The sequence below is a fragment of the Phalaenopsis equestris genome, unplaced genomic scaffold (genome assembly GCF_001263595.1).
Source record: "Phalaenopsis equestris unplaced genomic scaffold, ASM126359v1 Scaffold000001, whole genome shotgun sequence".
Taxonomy (NCBI): domain Eukaryota; kingdom Viridiplantae; phylum Streptophyta; class Magnoliopsida; order Asparagales; family Orchidaceae; genus Phalaenopsis; species Phalaenopsis equestris.
In genome coordinates, this window is record NW_018164443.1 from 374,737 (window position 1) to 395,373 (window position 20,637).

General features: G+C 33.7%; 2 protein-coding genes across 3 annotated transcripts in view; both read right to left on the minus strand.

The window, feature by feature from the left end:
• LOC110017878 overlaps nucleotides 1–10,763 on the minus strand; it is a 20,585-nt gene extending 9,822 nt beyond the window's left edge. Inside the window, exons 1-3 of the mRNA XM_020715066.1 lie at nucleotides 10,370–10,763; nucleotides 9,270–9,335; nucleotides 8,669–8,948 (exon numbers count right to left, since the gene is read on the minus strand). Of these exons, the coding sequence (XP_020570725.1) occupies nucleotides 8,669–8,948; nucleotides 9,270–9,335; nucleotides 10,370–10,553 (530 nt within the window). The 5' untranslated portion in view covers nucleotides 10,554–10,763. The remainder of the gene's footprint in view (nucleotides 1–8,668; nucleotides 8,949–9,269; nucleotides 9,336–10,369) is intronic.
• Nucleotides 10,764–13,649: 2,886 nt separating this feature from the next.
• Nucleotides 13,650–20,637, minus strand: part of LOC110020605 (probable glucuronosyltransferase Os01g0675500) — a 12,715-nt gene continuing 5,727 nt past the window's right edge. For both annotated transcript variants that reach the window (XM_020718797.1, XM_020718876.1), the window contains exons 4-5: nucleotides 14,555–14,801; nucleotides 13,650–14,318 (exon numbers count right to left, since the gene is read on the minus strand). In XM_020718797.1, coding sequence (XP_020574456.1) covers nucleotides 14,145–14,318; nucleotides 14,555–14,801 — 421 coding nt within the window. In that variant the 3' untranslated portion in view covers nucleotides 13,650–14,144. The remainder of the gene's footprint in view (nucleotides 14,319–14,554; nucleotides 14,802–20,637) is intronic.

Sequence of the window (20,637 nt, forward strand, 5' to 3'; positions counted from 1 at the left end):
GGTGCGCGCAGGAGTGCGAATTGTGCAGAAGGTCAACCTAAAGCTCGGAAAGGTCCTATAGGAATCCATTTTGGGTTTCCTCATGTCGGTTTCATCCTTCTAAGTGTTAGAAGTCGATACCGCACACGCGAAACTCTAAAAGAGGACGGAAATAGGTCGAACTAAAAAACGAGGTGGGCACCACTTCTAAGGTTCTAAGATAGTCAAGGGAGGTCCCTAAGGCTAGATCCTAAACCCTAAGAGGAAGACTAGACCTCACTAAAAATGAGGTCAACATATGTAAGAATTGAAAATTGACTCACCACGATTTTTTTCTTTCCTTTTTTCCATTGCTCACGATTTTCTTCCTTTTTCTCTCGATGTGTGGCCTGTTTGCTCGATCGCACGGACTTCACTTCCTATAAATCGATGCATATTCTTCCTCTCTCCCGATTTTGCTCAAAACCATCACCTTCGTGCCCGAAACCCTTGCGATACTACTGTGATTGGAGTTAGTTGGGAAGGCAATGAAGGGATAATGGCATAGCAAGGCCACCGAAGCTCCCACCTTTCTCAACCTTCCGTCAACGCCTACCCGAAACGATTGAGGAAGGTAACCCTCACCTTCCTCCCTCTCATGCACTTCGACTTCTACAAATTTCGCGAATTCATCTTCCACGGGATTCACTAAGGGTCCGTTTGGGGCAGCTTATTTGGTGCGGTGGCGTTTTGAAAACGCACTTGACCTATTTGGGTAAACTGCATTTTGACAGCTTATGCGTTCTCAAAACGCCAAAAACATCGGTCTGGCTTTTCCAAAAAAAATAAAAATTTGTAATAGTCATCGCAATTAACTTATCAACATATTATTTTTAATCAGCTTATCAGCAGATTATTCAATAAGTTGCAGCTGACCCAACAGACCCTAAATCTCGATTTAAGGCAAACTAAGGAGAAACGGGATTTAAGGGCTTCTAAGATTAAATATCTTTTTTTTTTATTTTACTTTTACTATTTATTAAATAGTAAGGTGTTAATTAAATCACTCAAAATTTTAGTACAAAATCATAATAAAACAAAAAAAAAAAAGTTTAATTTAAGTTAATTAAATTTCTCCTTTTAAGAATATAATGGTTTATTATTTATACATGCACATAGTGAAATTTTGTAGGTCGGTTAAAATATGCCTAATTTAATAAATAAATAAGTTTAATTTCATAAATATTTTATTTTATTTTCTAATTGGTGTAGAATCAATAGTGGAAACGTCGAATTCATATGAGCATCATAATTTCCAGCATCGAGGTAAGTAACTGCTCTTTATTATGGGATAAACATACAATTTCTAGTTATGAGTGTTATCCTTGCTAATGGTATTAGATTTCTAACAAATTTTAGAGTTGTGATTCGTACCTTTCAAATCTTGTATACATAGTTCCAGTAGTTTATATTTTTCCTCATAATAACTTTAATGAGTAATTAGTCTTATTTTATTTATGCTCAACCTCATGTTTTATTGTTTACGCTTCATGATTTCAATATTTATTATTTATTTCATATATTAGATGTGACAAATCTCATTAATTCAGTTTCATAATTGTTATAAATACTGATAGACATTTTGTAATTATATTAGTGTCTTGATTGTCATGCATGAAATATAACTAATATTACAATATTATTATGTCAGCATTAAACTCTTTTGATATTGCTAGTACTGACAAGTACATCAGAGAAATCAATGAATTTCCATGGGATTGATGTCTGCCTTTTCTTTTTTCAAAATGTTGTAGTAAATTGACTATAGAAATATAATTATATGTATATACTTAAATTGTATATTATCAGCAGTGTAAAATGATTGATTATTTATATATGTACTATAACACTTAAATATTGTAATATGTAAATATATATCGAAAAGTGCTTTTGTTCAAGTAATTTTTATTCATGATCATAAACATATTATAGTTCTTGTAAATTCTTTTACACAATAAATTATTTTTATTTCTTAATCATACTGCATGCCTCATATTCTTCACCGTTTATGCTTCAATAAATAGTAGTTATTTACTTAGTTTTATTTTCAAACTCACACGTTGATATTTTTATTTAATAATTTTCATGAAGTCACTTACCGAGCCATCTCCGTCGGAGCACTTTCCAAATTTAGATTTTATAGTGGTATTCTTAAGTTTTGTATGAGGTATTGTATTTTCTTTTTGAGATTAGGTAGCTTTTATATTATTTTCATTTTAATTTTTCAGCTGTATCGGTTGTACCTTTATTTATGGAATAAAAAATTAATTTTTTTCTTTTTGCTTTTTATTATTACTTACATATTTTTCATTTTATGAATACAAAACATGTTTAATTCTTTTAATCATGTCTTGTATTCATTCTGGACCCAGAGTGTGACAGTATAAATATAAAATGAAAGTTTAGGTGTTAGATATGCAAATATATAAGAATTGAATGATATGCATGCGAATGTCCCCAATAACTTAATGATCACCTAAATTTAAAATCCAGAACTCACTGAAATTCAACCCTCCATTAGAAAGTCAATTTAAAAGATTTCCTAAAATCAAGCACACTCACAAAATCACTTGCAGATTATTTAGATGAAAAGAACAAAATGATTAATCACCAAATAGAGAAAATCTTCAACTCACATGGGTGTGGAACACTTAACATTCTTTTATGACATGGTAATTTCTGAGATAAAAATCTGCTGACTTCATTTTTCTACTCTTACAGCAATGGCGATCCACAAGAAAACTATCAAAACTAATGCCTATAGATTTTGGTACTGTAACTGCATTGAGACTCGTGTTTCGAGAATTATATGTAGTATATATTATCGGGGGCATTTACATACATACCACACAATTCTTATTTATTTACATATCTAATGCATAAACATTCATATTTAGACCGTCACTACTATCTTTTTAAAAGTGAATTTCATGTATAGGTTTACGAAACTAAGCTGTTAATAAGTTTTGGTTGTTAGATATATATGTAAATACATAAGAATTGTGTGGTATGTATGTAAATGCCCCTACATAATAGTATCACTGAAAACATCAACGTAAATTCCTTTTTTCAAAACTTGGCATTTGCACACTGAGAAGAATATAAGGTGCTAATTGCATTCACATATATAGTTGGTTGTTTATATCCATATTCATGCTTTTATGTTTGTATGGATATATGTGTTTCCGTTTATTTTTCTCTTTTTTATTTTAAAAGGAGTCGCCAGCTTGTCGATCGTCGTATACTTCTCTTATTTGAATAAATCTCCCTCCCGAATCAAATCAGTAATTTGAAGAGGAGATGAACTGAATAAGAAAAGACATACGACAAAATGACAAACAAGAGAAAAAAATAAAACATGGAGAGTCTACGTATGATAAACCTCGCAAGGATATGCAAGAATGTCTGCCCAAACAAGATCGAACGGAAGTTCCTTAAACCACTATCCGTGAAAGAAGTATCTACGTAGACTACTTATAACTAGAGAGTCAGGTATATGTATCTGTTTTAGGTCAAGAGCACTCCCAGAGGAACGTGTTCCTACTGGTTAATGTTCCTACTGGTGTGTTCCTACTGGTTAATTACATCTTGGGGGACACCCAAGAATACTCTCGATAAAAAAGAGTTTTGCTTCATATAATCATAAACCTGGGGTACATGTAATCAAAGGAAGGTTATTCCGTGTGGAAATAGTCCCGATGCTTCAAAGCTCACACTAAGTCATCGGGCAGAGAGTGAGTCTCTCACTTCCCAAATGAGTAGCGGCTAATCAGCACACGGAGCACACGGAATAACCTAAATCATCTTGACGGGGATATCCCAACACGTCAAAGCACATTCGGGCCATAAGGGCAGAGGACAAATTGTCGTATCCCGAATGGGCGACAACTCATCGGTATCGGGTCGTCAAGGTGTTATCAACAAAGTCAAGGAGCTATAAAGCTCAAAGGGGCTCAACAAAAGGAATGTAGAATTATCCTAAAAGGTAGAGGTAATTGGGTCGAAGTACCACAGACCCGTCATCCACAACTACTAGGACCCTAAGTCCATCCCTAAGTCTACCTGGTCGTGAAGGTAGTCGCCCCAACACGTCCTGAGATCCCCGGTCAACAATCCGTGAATTGCGTCATCCACGAGAACCTCAGTAGCCTTAAGGTAAAAGAAAGGAAATTCTATAATATGACTAAAAACTGGAGCTCCAAGAGATGTGACTTCTAACACCCTAGGCGCACTAGACAATCACCTATATGAAGGTATGGTGTGTTAGTCAGGTTGGAGAAGTATGGGGACTCCTCCTCGGGAAATGCAAATATTAATGCAGTTATCTAAAGCGGTTCTAAATATTGTGGAGACCCTATTAATATATGTAGGAAAGTAAAATTGCAATTTTTAAATCTTGAATATTTTAATCTTAAATTTTAATTATTTTGAATATTTTATTTAGGATTTTAAGTCCTAAAGAATCTATATTTCATCGTGAAATCCCAGATAAATCATAAAAAAAAACAAGAAAAACACATACAAATGTAGACATGCAACATGGTAAGCATGCAACATGATGCAAAAGACAAAACAAGTCAAATCAAAATAATAAACAGGTCGGTACCATTGGGTCGGCAACATATCCTAGAAAAGAAAATGGCGGTCGGACTCTGCATATACATGCCCGGTTTTAATTCTATACATCAATATAAAATGCAGAATTAAGATACGTGGCACGAACATCTGCTCTTGGTCTCCACGTGGTTCCTATGTCAAACACCTTAGAACGCGCCCGTATCTTATTTCTGCTATAGGACTCTCCTAGACTCTAAAAAGTACATGAAAAAAAGAAAAAACTCAATTCTGCATGAAAACAAGTGTCAGCGGGAAAGCTCACGTGCAAATAATGTATCATGAGCTATGCCTTATAAGTGTGGGAGCTAAGTATCACCTGCAAGCAAAATGATCAGAAATCATCACATGCTCCCCCATAGCGGTACTTGTGTGTGTGCATAAATAGACATGACTCCCTGCAGACGAACGCCCTAACACACTATCATACATATGCAACATGCAGTCACACCACAAGCACAATGCAAAAGAAAGATGTCTGGCTAGGGCAACCAATCCAACAGAGATCAATAACTAGACATAAAAAAGACTACCTAGCATCCTAAATCTTAGTCTAACACACCATCTAACGAAAAGTGCATCAGTCTAGTATCTAAGTGTGGGGTAAGTCTGTGTATAGTATGACTTTGACGGGGTTGTCATACCGACCCCATTCTAAAGATCTGAAAGATCTAAAGGGTGTCACGAAGAATGGTGACACGAGTTAGATTTGTTTGATTTTTAGCACAGTCATACTCGTGTCAATCCCGATGACATAACTCGCATTGCTCGTTGGGATCAACCTAGCAAGCAATACTCATTAAAGCATCGCGACCAACATAGGGTCACTCTCCTAACGAATAGGACAAGTCATCGAGGAATGGGCAAAACACAGTCATACAGAAAGCCCACATTGTGACTGCTCGACCGAAGTACAGGACAATCACACGCCCAAAAGAGCGAACACACACCATACAAATGAATGCAAGGATATTACATGCAACATGACACACACAAACGAGATGTATCAGTAAAACAAACTACCTATAAAGAGGAATTACACTTGCACGGGGACCCAGGGTGGCATGCAACAAGCAGACACCAACTATAGGTGAGTTTGCATCGAGTAAAAGAATATCTATAAAGAAGAATCACACCTTATCCGAGAGACACTCACCGAGCACACATGCAAATATGCAAGACATGAAACAGACATATGATAAGTGCACCAAAGTGGTGAAGGCAAGTATACGTGACGGCGGTGACTCAAAAGGAGCAGGCATGCCATAGCGGCAACGACCCAAAAGATGAGTATGCTGATGAGGCAGTGAACCGGAGATAGATATACTGTGACGGCAGCGGCCCGAACAAATGGTATGTTGGAGAGGCAGTGACCCGGAGATGGACATACCGTGACGACAACGACCCGAACAAATGGGTATGCCGAGGAGGCAGTGACCCGACGATGGGCATACCTTGACGACAGCGACCCAAAAAAATGGTATGCCGAAGAGGCAGTGAACGAAAGATCGGTATACCGTGACGGCAGTGACCCGAACAAATGTGTATGTCGAGGAGACAGTGACCTGAAGGTGGGAGTGATGATCATCACTGAGGAGAATCACACTAGTATAAATGCAAAATGCAAACACATATGGAGTACAACATGCAAACAAACAGATATGCAATATGATCATGCACAACATATAATAACATGAAATATGATGCAAGTGATCGATCGACCGGGTCGTGCTGGCAGATCAACTAGGTCGGGGCGGCCAGTCGAACCAAAGTGGTCGGTCGACCGGGCCGGGGTGGCTGGACGAACCAAAATGATCAAGTGATCATGCATATGCCATGCAAAATGATCAACACGCCAAAATGCATCAAATGGTCCATGCACATGCAATGAAACCCAACCGCTCGACGGCACATCGAACTCGTCCTAACGACCTTGCATAGGTACCTAGGGTTTACGCACTTGGACCTGCGGCATCGCCATCTCCAACTTTGGCGTGACAATGTGGAGGGTTTCCTCATCCGATTTCTATAGGGGAAACTCTCCACTGTTCCTAGGGTGGATTAGCTACAAAGCTTTTTTCGCTCTACGAACCTCGGCGATCTTATAGGACAGACTAGCTACAAAGTTTTTCCCATCTTCTAAGATCGAATTCAACTAATTCCTCCCAGGGAGATTAAGAGCGCCAAAACCGTGGGAAATTAAGATTTTAACATTGCGGGATAAAGATTTAATACTCACAACAAAAGAGAGACACTCAGCTCTACGGAGGGTGTTTGACCACGTAGGAAAAATCCTAACATAAAGGCTCGCTCTAGGAAATCGATGATCAATCACATATGTATGTTGACGCGCCGACGTGATCAAACCCATACGCTTAGACACCACTAAAACTTAGGGTCAACTAGGAGTTTAGATGATCTTATCACCGTGACGGTTGCGGAAACATTTTCTTTATGCTGAAGGAGAGCCCTCGGGTCGAGCCGCCGGTGTCCGATCCGTACGCCAGTGTACCTCGCAGAACGTGCACAGGAAAATAGAAAGAGACAATGAGGGAGAAGAAACATAGAGGTGGTGAGGGCAAGAGAGGACATGAATCAGCGAGGTATGCAAAATAAATTTGGTAAATATCGCACTATATGACAATACAACCAAAATGTACCTTCGAGAGGGATCGCTCAACGACGGTGGAAGAGGGGAAGCTTTCCTCGCAAAGGAAAAGATGTTCGTGCCTCTTTGAGCCGTTATTCTGTCGTTGTCCGTTGACGGTAGGATACTCCGGCGACGTTCCGACCACCGAGGAATGGGGATCGACGAGGTGCTTCTGTGGCGGAGCTTGCCAGCGTCACACACAAAAAATGCATGGGAGAGAGAGAGGCGCGTGCGGCTCGAGGAGAGAGGGTAGCAACACAAAATAAATTTAAAAGAGCCAAAGCTAGCTGCAGGCGCGTGGGTTAGATAGGATAGGATAGGATTCATTTTTTTTTAATTTTTTTATTATATATTATTATTATTATTATTATTATTATTATTCGCTCGAACACATCCTTGCAGCAAAATGAACGTCCTCCGTAAGTGAAATCGACAGTCCGGACACACTGATGTGGCCTGTTTGTCATCTGAAATCATCTGGACAACTTTTTCGACGATTGAACACAAAATGATAATACACACTTTTTTTCTCCCCTCGCGAAGCCGTAGCAAAATGAATGTCCACCTAGATTGAAACCGACGTTCCGGACACACTCTGTCCGTTTCATCGTCTGGGGTCATCTGGACAACTTTGCGATCGAGTCAATTTCCTGCGCGACGCAACACATAATATTCGTTGACTCGATCGGAGTCATCCGAAGAACAAGATGCCGACCGGCCTTCACCTAAGCGAGAGCCAAAGCCTAGCAAAAATGACCTTAGCTACGCGCCCCTCAACACGTGCTGAAAGATCTGAAATAGATGTCTCGCGCTACGAGAATCAACACATGCATCAATAGCCCTCGAGCAGACATCCTACACTCTCGATATCGAAAATGGATGCTAACAATATGTACACATAATTAGCGAGAAAGATTTTATAAGTATGTATAAATAACTTTTTTATAATGTATATAATTTTTCAAGAATTGTTTATGCCAATGATTTATGTATTTATTAGCAAGATTTACATATATACATACCACTCCATTCCTATGCATTTACATATCTAACACCTAAACTCAATTTTTACATAAACTCCACCATACCTATGCATGAAAAAGTGTATTTCACCTTGTAAGAGTTAAAATGGTGGCATTTTTTTATGTGATATGAAAGATTTGGGTGGTATAAACATAAATAGTAGAGTTCAGATTTTAGATATGTAAATACATAAGAATTGTGTGGCGTGTATATAAATTTTTTTATATTTTATGCACTGTACATAAATATTACTGAAAACATCTACGTTCATTCCTGTTTCAACCTGGCATTTTACACAATGAGATGAATAGAAAATGCTAATTACATCTCACACCTTTTCATCATGGAAAGAGCTGAACATACCCAGTTAGTATGGCTGCAGCCAAGATGACTAATGGAGGGAGAATCACAAACGCTCCTATGGTGGCAAAGAAAGCAGCATCATTTCGGCGAGCTACTTCATTGAGGTAACTCTGTCGCTTGATATTTCTCCTCTGTGAAATTGTTAAGATATTCATTTTTTTCAGGCTTTCCTTCATTTTTTTCCCCAACTGAAGAGTAAAGTCTTCATCCCTTCCTTGGGTTAACTCAGCAAGTTGTTCTCGTATCGTAGGCCTCATAGATTCCCCGGTCCTCTCGTAACCTATAAGTGTGGCATAATTTTGTAGGAATAGGTTGCAAAAAGATGCATTGTGTGTTTGTCTTCTGAGAGAAAATTGTCAAAATAGTCCATTGAGTCTTTGTAGATGGGTTATTTTAGTCCCAGAGTATATAAAAATGTCAGTTTAGTTCACAGATTCTTTTAATATGGGATGAAATAGTTTCCATGAAGAACTATTTTGAGTCTAGGGACTAATTTGATGGTTTTATGAACTCTGGGATTAAAATAAACTCATGTAAATAATCGGAAGGCTATTTTGGCACTTTGCTCCATTTTTGGAGCACCGTGATGAAAGATTCGTACCACGGCCTGTAGCGGCGGAGGATGTAAGCTGTTCCAGGAGATCAAGCTGACTTCGAGCAGAAGACTCTTTCAAAGTCGAAAGACATAGAATGTAGTGGTAGATTAGGAATGAAAGTGATACAAAAAAAAAAGGTCAAAATCTGGTATACTCTAGTAATTTTATAGAATTATAGACACCATAGATAGTTGGCTTTTAAGGAAAATCAGAATTGAACAATATATCAAAGGTTCAAAGGATAAGCTATATAAATATTAGGAACATTTACATACATTCTACTCATTTCCTATGTATTTAAATATCTAACAATTAAACTCCAATTTTTACATATGCCACCTTACCTATGCATGAAAAGGTATATTTTGACTTACAAGTTAAAATGGTGCTATTTTTGATGAAAGATTTGGGTGATATAAAGGTAAAAAGTAAAATTTAGATGTTAGATATGTAAATATATAATAATTGGGTGGTATTTATGTCAGTGACCTCCATGTGATAGCATCGTTCTTTGTAATGTTCAAGATTGGTAAGTCCATCTGTAGGGTGGACTTAATTTTAGTTTAACTTGAAGACCTTGCAATTGTTGTTTGGAGAGAATCATTTGTATTGTAACCCAAAAGATCATAAGATTCATAAATCTCCCCAAAAAAACCCAACAAGCATAAATATTGAAAGTTTTTTATTGTATTTTTTTAATCATTCTCTAACAAGTATAATTGTCAAAGCTATCATATCTTAATCAATTATTATTATTATTATTATTATTATAATTAAATTGAATTTAAATCATATCTATTTGTGTAAATCATAAATCCTAAAGAAGTTGCAAACAAATGATCAGTATTCGGCAAGATTTAATATATATCATGCCAAATAATATTTTAGCATTTTAGAATCCCAACCTTTGAAATTTGTTTGGGATGGCTGTAATTGTGTGTAAAGCAGTCGTTAAGATGTTTAACATAAATATCCTTTTTTCAGAAGTTGCTGTGGTTATCATATATGATTGTACTTTTGAGAAAATTGCACATCAATTTAGTCGGTTGGTAGATTGTAAAGTTTTGAGTGTTGTGTGTGTAATAAAAATCCCAAAAATTCAAACCTGATGCACTTTGTTCCTCAGCTAAGTTGTCTGATTGAGCTGCTGCTCTGCAGGGAAAGGAGGCCTTTTTATCTGCTGCGTGAGGATTAATGGAGAGCGCAGAAGTCTTTGCTGGTAACCTTTCTGAAACCTGAAACCTTAGAGACGCAGCTGGGAGAGGATTAGGGGCTATTCTGGAGGCCATAATCTCTGTCTTACTGCTCTCTTTCTCTCTCTCTGTCTTACTGTTCTCTGTTTCTCTTACCCTATCTGCCAAGGAAAGAGAAGAACTCAGCACCACATATAGTTCTGCTGTGGCTGACAAGTATCAATAATTTAACGGTATGATGATTCTCAACCTGTCCATCTTTCACCCATGCTAGTTTTTTATTTTTTATTTTGAAAGATTTACGTATATACCATTCAATTCTAATGTATTTACATATCTAACATCTAAACTTAACATGGGCGGGCCTATCTGCATTTTTAAATATATCCCTCCCAAGTAGTTTTATTTGCCCCTCCTATTATTTTTATTTGCCTCGTCGTTCGTCCGATTTGCCCTGACGGCCTCACCGCGACAAGAAAAAGCAAGGACGGTTCTCACCATTAGGAAAAAGAGAAGGAACTGGTTCCGCCCCTGCATGCAAACAACCATTGCCTGGATGCGGCAACACCACTTTGCATTTGCAGTCATCCCGTCCGAGTGATTGTTTGCTTGTGCAGACAGCACGCATAATATTTTATTCACACGTGCGCGCACGCACATCCACACACATGTGGGCGCGCACTCACACAAAATGTCTCGTTGTGCCCTTGCATGCAACGAACAACTGCTAGGACGCGACAACACCATTTTGCATTCGCAGGCAGCCCGTCCGAGTGATTTTCTGCATGTGCCGATAACACGCATATTATTGACACCACTTTGCACCCTCGTGCTCACACACACACATCCACACACTTATATTGATATAATAATAATAATAATAATAATAATAATAATAATAATAATAATAATAATAATAATAATAATAATTATAATTATTATTATTATTGTATGGCGAAACCAAACTCCTTTTTTAGAGGGGCAAATTGCCCTCATAGATATTTCTAGTGACCTCGCTATGGTGATAATAAGTCGGTAACAATCGGTAACAAAGTAGAGAAAATAAAATAGTGTCACGCCTTAGAGGTGGCATTCAGCATGGAAGCAAAAAAATTTACCCGTTCTCATATTCAATTCTAATGTATTGCAACGAAGGATAAAATGGTATTTAAGGCTGTCAAAATTGATAATTTAGGAGGTCAAAATGTCAAATTGCTGTCCAATATAAGTAAAAATTTAATTTGAGGGGGGTGTTAGATGTGCAAATACATACGAATTAGGTGGTATTTATGTGGATGTCCCAACTCTTTTTTCATTGAGCACTTTATTAATGTTATTTTTTGGAAAAAAAAAATTAATTTTCCAACTAAAAATTTTAAATTATTTTTTAACTATTACATAAATTATATATGTTATATTATCCATCTATTGATTTAGAGATTTTCTTAGCTTTATTTAAAATGCATTTGAATTTTATAGTATATATATATATATATATGATTGAGTTTTGAATTTTAAATTTCTATTTTAGATATTTTTTGTTTTTATGATCATTTAAATGTCATAATTAAATTGATTTATTATGAGTAAATTCTATCAAATAACAAGAATTTATTAGATGAATGTGTTTTAAGTGTGAGGTTGATGATTTTTATTGGTTAAATATTAACTCTTTTGAAAATTAACTTAAATATCTAATTAAAAAGTTGAATAAATGTGCGTCAATATTGTTAATTTACTCTTTTTTAAAAACTTTTTGGTCTATACGTAAAGAAATCCCAATTATCTTGGCACCCAAGATTATCTGATTGTAGTAGTCTTCAATCATTTAAGTAACAATAATAGTTATTTCAACATTAATTATTAGGGGTGTTGTAAACGAGCTGAACACAAGTGAGCTTGGCCTCTGTTCGTGTTCAGCTTGCTAAAAAATGTCATTGTTCGTGTTCGGCTTGTTTCTATTTCGAACATAAAAAAGTTGCTCGTGTTTAACTCGTTTGTTTAGCGAGTCAAATATGAGCTATTCGCGAATAATAAGTCATTTTGACAACCCAAATTACAAAGTCGTAGGATTGTTAAGCATACGGTGAGATTTAAATCTTATTATTTATATTAAAATATTTTTTATTCTAATTTTAATTAGTAATATTTTAGTTTAATTTATTGAAATAGGATTTGAAAAATCCACTCATTTAAAAAAAAAAAAAACATTTTCAAGATTTGGAGCGTTCTATTAATTTTATTTTATTTTTTTTATTTCCACAATATTACATTAGTAATCTTTAAGTTTAATAAGGCAAATCTACCACTCAAATATTTAACAACATCGAAAATAATTCAATTACTTTTTTTAAAGCGAAATAAATATTTTCATGATAAGTTTATGACATAATATAATTGAGAAATATTAAGCTATTATTGTGTAAATGTACATAATTGAGGGGCTTGTATGCAAATTTCCCGTAACTTTTAATGATTTAATTAAATAATATGGGTGCAATATATATATATATATATGTATATATATGTATATGTGTATGTATAGATGTGAAGATTCATATGCATACCACTCAATTCTTACATATTTGCATATCTAACAAATATGCTAGTTTTAAATGAGGCATTAATTATAATTCATACATAAAAATATGTATTCCCTTTTATAGAAGTTAAAATAGTAATGCATTTGATGTGAATTAAAATATTTGAGTCATGTAAATATAAAATTGTTTAGGTGTTAATATATATAAACACATAAAAAATTGATGGTATTTATGTAAATAAGCATATACATACATACATACATACATACATACATACATACATACATACATACATACATACATACATACATACATACATACATACATACATACATACATACATACATACATACATACATATTTTCTGCATAGCTACAATGTGACAAGACCCACTTCTTCCATAATAGTGGTTTATAATAGAAAATCTTAGGGGCGTTTACATACACATCTACCAACACCTATTTATTTATATATCTACCACCTAAATTTTACTTTTTACATTTACACCAACTAAATCTTTTTTATTACATATAATTTTCAAAAAGTGAAATACACCTTTTCATGCATAGGTAAATGGCATACATGTAAGTACATAATAATTAAGTAACATCGATGCAAATCTTACAAAATCTTAATGTAGTGATGTGAGTACAAAGAATTAGAGTATAAACTATACATGTTCTTCAATAACACCAAAAATTTAAAAAAAAAAATGTCGAAGAAGAATTGGGTGAATTCAACAGAGCTTGAACTGTGATACAAAGGATTCATAAAGCCTATTCCTGAAAAGAGACAGAATTGGGAACCCTGAAATACAACATTGGGAGAACCAAGAACATAACCATATAAAAATATGATAATATGATCTCCCCCACTCAATAATTTAAATATAATAAATCACATCATTATAGATTTATGGAGTAAAGTGTCAAAATAATCCCCCGACTATTTCATGTGGGGACATTAAAATGTCAAATTAGTCCCCAGACTCTTTTAATATGGGCTAAAATGATGGTTTTTATAAACTCTGAGACTAAAATGACGTACTACAAAGAGTCAGGGACCAACATGACATTTTTCGCTATATTATATACCTACCAGAAGCTTAAGGGGAGCTTTGAGAGATTGAGATTTAGCTTATCTTCTACAGTTTTAGGGGAATCAGTGCTTCCAGATTTCTTGGAACCAACCAGCCATTAGGATATAGAAGTTCATTGGCCTCAAAATGTACATTCCAGACCAGAACTTTGGAACAATTTTCTGCCAAGCCTTCCATTTGGCTTTCATCTTCGACTAATTGCTCCACAAATTTGCTTTCCTGCACCACATTGATCCATTTGTAATCCTATTTTTTTCTTGGGGCATTTACATAAACGGCACACGATTTATATGTATTTACATTTCTCACACCTGAACTTTCATGTGATGTGGAAGATTTGGTTGGTGTAAATGTAAAAAATTGAAATTTAACTGTTAAATATGTCAAAACAAAAGAGTTGGGAGGTATTTATGCAAATGGGCCTATAATTTAATGAAAATATGAGCAAAACTAACCTTGAAACCCTCTCTGATAGAGTCCTGGTATCTGATAAGGTCGATGTTGGGTCGGTGCCATTTTTTTGGATCCCAGAGAATGGTGCTGTTAAAAGCAAATCCAGACATTTCGACGTGGAATCTACGAGATAACTTATTTCGATCAGTCTGCCATCCGATAACTCGACTGCCATTACAAATAGGACCTTCTAGCAAAACCTTTTTCTTGTCCTCAGCAAGCACTGCAACTGGCCAAGTGCCAAAACGCCTACAAATTTGACATATAACAAATACTAACTAAGGTCACAAATGTAATTCACACCAACTATTCTTGCAAAATAAAAATAAAAATAAAACAAAGGAGTCAAAATAGGAGAGGAATTCTTTATATTGCAAATTATTCATTTCATAAGAACATTGGGGGTGATATAAGCTACTAAATGGGAGAAAGCTTGAAAATATGAAAATATTGGGGACCATAATGGATAAAAATTTGAAATATAAAATTGTAGTGGTGACGAAAGTTCGTTATAAAAGCTTATTAGACGGCGATTTTTGTGAGGCGCATGCAAATTGCAAGTAGAGCCAAAATAGATTGTTCAATCGTATCTTAATTGTAAAAAATGGGGCATTTACATACATATCACACAATTCTTATCTGTTTACACATCTAACATGTAAACTCTCATATTTAGATGCATGCCACTTAAATTTTTAACATCACATTTAAGGGAGGGAAAATTACTTTCGGATTTAACTTATCTCGCACCTAAACTTTCATTTTTACACTCATAGCACTTTACCTATGGATGAAAAGATGGATTTGACCATTTAAAGGTCATAATGAGTGTTACTTTTCATATTATATTTGTAATTATAAAAATCTAGGTGTGAGAAAAGTAAATATGAAAGTTTTGGGTGATATGTCTGTAAAAGCCCCTTAGAAATAATATCACCATCTTTTTAAAAGTGAAATACATCTTTTCACATATAGGTTTATGGCAACAAAGTGTTACAAGTATAAATATCAAACTTTGGATGTTGGATATGTAAATATATATATATTGTGTGTTATGCATGTAAATTTCTGTTTACAAAATAAATAGGAATGTAACAACTAATGCAAAGAGGGCAGTAGAAGATAGGTTGCAAGAGTCCAATATGTATATCAGCATGAGTTTTTCTATGAGCATGAGTATGGGTGCGTGTTGTGCGCATGCGCACACGTTCAAACTAAAAAAGAAAGGGGCATTTACATACATATCACACAATTCTTATGTATTTACATATCCAACACCTAAACATTCATATTTACAGGCACAACACTCAAATCTTTAACATCACATCAAAAATATCACCAACATTATCTCTTTAAACGTGAAATACACCTTTTCATATATAGGTTTATGATACCAAGGTGCTATAAGTGTAAATATCAAACTTTGGGTGTTAAATGTGTAAATACATAAGAATTGTGTGGTATGTATTTAAATTTCTCAAAAGGATAACTAGATAATCTTCCCTAAGGGCTTAATTGCACATGATGATTCCAGGCTTATGCCAAAATAGTGTGGTATGGGGAGCAGAAGATTACAATAACGAGGGAAACCTGACGTTGTGCCAAAAATGTAATAAGTTTGAACTTGTTTTGAAGACATTAAAGAAAGATGAAAATATAATTTGAAAAACCTAATAAATGAGAATTTTTAGAAGAATTACTCCTAAAGAACAACAAAATAATAATAATAATAATAATAATAAATAATATATTCAGAATAAAAAATGAAGTTGAGTTGTATTTAAAGGGAAGATATACAAGCTGTACTGACTAATGAGTTTCCAATAGAGATTCAGAGAAGGCGCACTATAGCATGGTTAAAAACAAAAACTTACCATGAGAATGAAATATTTATTTTTAAAAATGTAATATTTTTATAGTATTATTGTATTTGTATGTTTGGCTATGATGAAGTTACCTCTTGAAGGTACTAGTAGAGGAACATTAAGGTACTCGTACTCGTATATAGAAAAATATATTGATATTGATGTGCTTTAATTGACACATTAGACAGTGCTCCTGTGACATGACAGTTGTACAGATATAAAACAATATTGATACGTTATTGATATAGTAAGGTTCTCTGACTAGCATCAAATATTTTTATTGATTTATTATAAGGTTGCGTAACATACATATTGTTTCATTTCTCTAGTATTACTCTGGTTTATGAGTATGAGTATTCACTGACTTGTTTAGTTCATTGTTATTTTAAATTAATATTTTTGGTCAATTAAGTGATTAACGATAAGCGTTAGAAGAGACAATGTTTATAGAAGACACGGACATCCAGTAATGAGGTAATTATAAATACATTACTTTAATTTAATTTGATTAGTGATGCTTTCATTTGTTATATTATAGACGAATATAGAAAATTTAGTTCCCACCGTCCGACCGTCTAATCCCGTCTTAGTTAATTCCAAGCCCCGGAAGCAATGTAATGCTACAATTCATATGCTATAACGGACTTACTAACTCAAATTAGGCATACAAATAAGAACACTAAAACCTGATTGTATGAGCATTAATCACCGGTTAGTAGTGATCAAATGGTGACGGTATAGAATTTTGAAAGAAACATCACTCCCAAATTTTTAAGAAAATCTTTTCCTGCTAGTTATACTTGTAAGTATTAAAAGCCTATATATGCCTTCAAAATAGCACAGACATTTGGACCTAATACAGAGCCATAACATCGAACATAACCTTTCTATGAGAGGAGCAGACCTGAACTTGCAATAGTTAATTCTAAGTTTTGAACAGCCAACATAAGTTCTAGCTTGGAAGGTACGATTCTTTATGCAACTTCAATAGGAAATGAAACAATATAAAAGTGCAAATATGAAATCAAATAACCAAAAAAGAATATGACAACAAAGAGATAACAAAGTGCAATAAAGCTTCTGTAATTTCATGCCAAGGTTGTTCGTCATCGTTAATCTCATCCTCATTTATAATCTAAGCTCCTATTGAATGTTTCTTAAAAAGAAAAATCTATTTTGTGCAAATATTTTGGCGTAATTTTTGCCAACATTACCTTTAATCTTTCTCTTTTGCATTCATAATCCTTTAATATTATTGAATTCACCTTCTATTCTTAGTTTTACATGCTGAAATAACTAAAGGGTCAGTTTGCTTCATATTTTTACTTGGTTTATTATGGAAAAAATGTTGTTGGAAAGGCAAAGAATCTACACTTGTAAAGATGAAAACTACCAGACCACTTTTCAAGAAAGTTTATTATGGAAAAAATGTTGTTGGAAAGGCAAAGCATCTACACTTGTAAAGATGAAAACTACCAGACCACTTTTCAAGAAATTTGTCTTGAAAGAGTATAATTTAAAATATATTTGAAAATTTCTTCAAATAGCATCTTTCCAACAACAGTTTTCCAACCAAAGAAACCACCAAACGGTCCCAAGTCATTTTTTACCACCTTATCTTCAAGAGGGGATACTCCTGCAGTTCCTCCCCTAAAATCATTTCGCAGTCTCACCTACATTACACATATCCATCATAGCATTCTCATTTTTAATACTCTCAACTTGACTATCAATATATTTCACATAACACAATATTCAGATTTGCATAACATCGCCAATCAATTGTTGGCTTGTTGCTTTATAAAATTTATATTGAGGCCTAATAATATTCTCCTATCATGTATAACAATAAAGGCACTTTCTATTTTAATCTTCCAATAATAAATCTATAAGTTATATCATCTATAGCATCATTATTTTGAATATAGCAAAGATACTTGCACCCATTTAACCAAGGTGTTATGAGATCATCAAATGATATTCTCTTATCACTTATTAGTCACTTTCTATTTTAATCTTCCAAAAATAAATCTATAAATTATATTGTCTATAGCATCATTATTTTGAATATAGCAAAGATGCATACGCATTTCACCAAGGTATTATTAGACTATCCAATAATATTAGGTCATAACTATTAATTTCACATCAATCAAAACTGTAAATCATATTATCAATTTTGTTCCACTAATTATAGGCCCCTTAACCCTTTAAAAATTTGCTTTCTAAATTAGAGTTCTCATTATAGAACCAAATCATATATAAATAATGCATACTATGGTATCTCACTTAGAATATACTTCAAATTCATCTTTCTAACCAATGCATAGTGAAACAAACTTAATCTTTAATGTAAACAAAATTGTTATTAGAACTCTTTCATCACTCAACCCTTGGTTAAAAAGTCATTTGAGACACAAGCCTCAAATTGAAGCAGACCAAAAATAACTCGAGGCTTACTCTTTTTTTTTTTATTTGATGCATACACAGTCAAGACATTTGGGGTGGGATATCAATCCTGTAATGTAGAAAAATTATGTTTTATTAAAATATTAATGTATTTCTAATTGTATGATATTATGCCCAAGTTTAACATAAACAATATAATGCCTCCAAAAAATCATAAATTAATTTAAGTGTGATTATTTTGTGTTATTAATTTATTGTAAATTATATTAATTTGTTTTAAATTTTATTAAATCTAATGTTGATTGATATATAGAGTAAGAAGAAAAATATCATGATTGAAGATGATTTGCAAGATGCCAATGAGACAAAAGCAAAAGATGATAAAATCATTGAATATGATAATTCTTCTGAAGATTATATAAAAGTGAGAATGAGATCGTTGTAAATCTTGATCCTCGAATGCTTGCCTTAAATCTCATTTCTAATTTTTATTTTATATCAATATTTAAAATTATGAATTGTGATTTATGTTTTTCATGATAATAAATGAAAACAATATATCAATATTTATGAATTATTTTTACTATTATAATTTTTTTCCTATGTTGAGGCTTGTGCCTCAATTCCCAATTTCGCCTTTTTAAGCCTAGCACTTTCCATGCTACTTAATATCTATAATTACTTCAATATATCCAATTCACAGTTTTCTCCTCAACTGCACAACTGTTTCTCGTGATGCTCAATAATATATTTGTTTCGACATCAATAAAACACGTGCATGCATATCCCATCATTTTTTTTCTTTTTTCTTTTTCATTAATTATCCTGCATATTCTTTCTTTTTTAAATTTTTTTAATTGATTGTCTTAACAAGAAAGTCATCTCTACAGGGGATCTTTTTAAAGTAAACCTGAATTAATTCTTCAATACATAATAGTCCATTATAATCCATTATAGTCCCTATAACTTTCATTGTAAACAAATATATTATTGTAAACATGATATATTCAATAGTCCCTGAGCCAATAATAATCCATTATAGTCCCTATAACTTTCATTGTAAACATCATATATTCAAGTCCTCTATAATTATCATAAACCTAAAAATCATTATGGCATATGTATAATGAAATCTATCAGATAATCATCCTTAGAGGGCTTAAACTTCGCTTGATAATATGCTTTTACACTTCTTCGCTGTTAAAAACATATTTATCCATAGTGTGTACTTAGGAAGACGCATACTTCTTTTTTACTAGTTACACTTTATAGAACAAATTTCTTGAAATCCAGGCCACACATTTTGAAGCTAAAATATTGTGCCCAGCACCTGGTGCTGTAACAGCAATAAAAAAAGGAAGATTTGCATACATGCCACTCAATTCTTATGTATTTACATATCTAACACCAAAACTTAAATTTTTGCATACCTGCCATTCAATTCCTATGCATGACAAGCTGTAATTTACTTTTAAAAGTTAAAATGGTGGTACTATTTATGTGATAAAAAGGATTTGAGTGGTATAAATGTAAAAACTAAAATATAGGTGTTAAATATGTAAATACATAGGCATTAGGTGGTATACATGTAACTGACACTAAAAAAACAGAGATGTTGTTGGTACCAATAACACACCTAGGCATTAACACAATAATAATAATAAAAAAAAACAATAACATGGAGAATTTACAATGACGATGCATGAAGAATTAGAACAATATTAAAATAAACAAAATCACTTAAGGAGAAAAAAAAAATAAATCACATACCTGTACTAGCCGCCACCTAATAAATAAATGCCCTCTCAATG